Raw genomic sequence first — 3,070 nt, 5'->3', positions numbered from 1 at the left:
AGCACCCTCTGTCATGCGGGGGTTGGAGTTATCCCAGGGACAGGCCAATAGGAGAAGGAGGAGGCCTTCCTGAACAGCAAGGGGATCTGGGAAAAGGAAGCCAGCATGTTTCTGCCTGGTTTTGAACAAGGGACCTTTTGCGTGTTAGGCAACCATGATAACCACTACACTACAGAAACTCCATCTGCTTGGTTGTTGCTCACCCTGACACAGACCGATGGACAAACCTGGAGAAAGTGGTGGCAGCCCTTCGATGGGTCAGCTGGCAGAGCAGAGGACTGGAGCCGGCACTCAGGAAGTCGTCCTTACATCGCCCTGGTGACTCCAGCTTGAGGGAGAGCTGCTTTTTCTTCCCCTTGCTGACAAAGAGCAAGAGAAGAATGAAAGGTCAGGTGGGCCAACTCGGTGCAGAAGCCCATGCTGCCTTTTCCTGCTGCACAGCCTGAAATGAGGGACTCGTGGCAGTTAAAGGCACTGCTGCACTTTCAGAAAACATCCCACCCGTGCACAAAGGGGGACAGAAGAGCCTGTTAGTCTAGCACGCTCCCAACTGAACTACTTCAGCAGCTGCTCGGTTTCTTTTTGGCCTCCTGCTTTTCTGTCTGGGATGTTGTTGTCAGCTGTGGCATAGAAAAAGGACGTCATTGCGAGCGGCCCATGAAGACAAGATTCACTTTTGCCTTCCTTGCTCGGCTTTACTTGCTTCCTCACCCTATTCCTGCCTTAGTTCCTGGGTTACCTGAAGGCGACGGGGGGCCAGCAGTACCAGGAGGAAGTTGGGCAGCTAGACCCTGGTGGCAAAAGTCCTGCCACCACTTGCCACCCCACTCTCTTCTCCTAGCGTCACACATTGGCCACCAGGGACTTGGTGCCCAGCAGCGCAACGGAAGGCAGTGGACAGAGCCACCCTCGCCTTGAAGCTCCAGCTCATTAAACCACATCTTCAGTCGCTGATGGCCAATGAGAGACAGACATCGCTTGCTATTTTAGCACTTGGAAATGACATTGGTCAGTCATTGGATCTCTGTAATGCTGTTACAGAACAAATGAACATAGAATCTCAGTGTGACATTCTAGACCAGGGGTGTCCAAAGTTTTTTTGGTGAGGGCCAAATACAGAAAAATAAGCAAAGGCCCGGGCCACACACAAGAGGTGACATATTGACACATGATTACTGTGTGTATTTCTAACTCACCTATAATGTGAAGAACATTGCTCTCAGTGGGAGCAGTGATGCTGTCCTTTGGATTGAAGGATGGCTGGGATGTCAGGAGAAAGTTTGGTGGTTGAGACACGAAGGACTTCACAGAGATGGCTATCAGTCATTCTGGATCTCAGTCTGCTTTTGTTCTGATTTAACAGAGAAAATGTTTGTTCACATATGTATGTTGAGCCGAACAGGCTCATCATTCTTTTTGCGTGGCGTCTCATCAGAGGAAACTTGGCATGATCCAAACTCTGATAGAAGTCAGGGAGGGAGAGAAGCTGATGTTGACTCTTCAGAGAATCATCACATTGCATTTCAATCAGTTCTAACTGCAGACTCTCCTCCACTTCTTCTGCATCCACCAGGAAGGGGGTCGAGAACAGCTTGATTTGTTTTTCAATGACAGAAAAATCTTGAAAACGCTGGTTGAATTCTGTCACGAGAGATGTAATTACAGAAGCATATTTCTCCTTTTTAGCAGAAAGGTCTGCCTTTGGAAAAGCAGACTTGATTTCAGACAGCGCAGGGAAGTGTGCAGCATTAAAGCTTCGTAGTTGTGTCTCAAACAGGCGGAGCTTTACACAGAAGGCTTTCATGTGCGCATACAGGTGTGACACCAGCTGTTCTTTGCCTTGTAGGTTCTTGTTCAGTGTATTCAGATGATGAGTGAGATCAACTAAAAATGCCAGGTCTGCCAGCCACAGAGGGTCACTCAGTTTATGAAGAGGTTGGCCCTTCTCTTTCAAAAACTTGTCGATTTCTGATCTCAGCGAATAAAACCGCTGCAGCAAAGAGCCGCGGCTGAGCCAGCGCACATCAGAGTGGTAGAGTACATCCCCGTATTCAGCATCCACGTCAGATAAGAAAGCTTGAAATTCCCTGTGGTACAGTCCTCTAGCTCGAATTATGTTGACAGTTTTTACAACAGTGTTCATCACATCGCCCAGCTGGACAGTCTTGGCACACAGTGCTTCTTGGTGGATTATACAGTGCATCCTAACAGCCTCACCTCCGCTCTCTTTTACCTTGACGCACACCATGGATGCCATTCCTTTGCGCTCACCCGTCATGGCCGGAGCTCCATCCGTTGTTACTCCACAGAGCTTGTCCCATTTAAGCCCCATCTTTTCAACTGCCTCTGACACAGCGTCAAAAATATTTCCACCCGTCGTTGTGCCTTTTAGGCTCATCATATCAAGCAGCTCCTCCGTACAGCAAAAATTATCATCGACTCCCCGCAAAAAAATTAAAAGCTGTGCGGTGTCTGTGGCGTCTGTGCTCTCATCGCATGCTATCGAGTAAAAATCAAAAGCACAAGCTTTCTCTCTCAGCTGAAGTTTCAGGTTAGCTGACAAGTCCTCGATTCTCCGCACCACTGTATTTCTGGATAAGCTCACGTTGTTGAAATCCTGCACTTTTTCCGGGCACATTACTTCTGTGACTTTGATGAGGCACTGCTTTATGAAATCACCGTCTGAGAACGGTTTGCCATGCTGGGCAATAAGTTGTGCGACTTCATAGCTTGCTGCTGTGGCGTTTTCCTGTATTTTGTTAGCACGAAAAAAAAACTGTTGTTGAGCTTGCAGGCTAGCTGCCATTTGCTTGAAGTTCTGTGCTCATTCGGCACCTGTGTACGATGCGTAGCTCTGATGCTTGGTCTCATAGTGTCGACGGACATTATACTCTTTCATCACGGCAACATCTTCATTGCAAATCAAACAGACACACTTTCCGTTGATTTCTTTAAAGAAATATTCATTTTCCCACCGTGTTTGAAATCTTCTACACTCACTTGCTATCTTGCGTTTCTTCGGTGCTGCCATTTCTGGTGACTCGTGGTAACTATTTTTCTTTGCTTAATT

General features: G+C 47.8%; 1 protein-coding gene across 1 annotated transcript; it reads right to left on the bottom strand.

Moving 5' to 3' along the window:
• Window positions 1-1,219: 1,219 nt before the first annotated feature.
• On the bottom strand, window positions 1,220-2,806 carry LOC123358505 (general transcription factor II-I repeat domain-containing protein 2-like). Its single transcript, XM_045000952.1, has one exon. The coding sequence runs from the start codon at window positions 2,804-2,806 to the stop codon at window positions 1,220-1,222; it is 1,587 nt and encodes a 528-aa protein (XP_044856887.1).
• Between the last annotated feature and the right edge of the window lie 264 nt (window positions 2,807-3,070).

Source organism: Mauremys mutica, unplaced genomic scaffold, assembly GCF_020497125.1.
Source record: "Mauremys mutica isolate MM-2020 ecotype Southern unplaced genomic scaffold, ASM2049712v1 Super-Scaffold_100084, whole genome shotgun sequence".
NCBI lineage: Eukaryota > Metazoa > Chordata > Testudines > Geoemydidae > Mauremys > Mauremys mutica.
This window is presented reverse-complemented; position numbering and strand designations above follow the sequence as displayed.

Bases quoted from the DNA above. Each gene is read 5' to 3' on its own strand.
- LOC123358505 (XM_045000952.1), bottom strand. From the start codon at position 2,806: ATGGCAGCTAGCCTGCAAGCTCAACAACAGTTTTTTTTTCGTGCTAAC.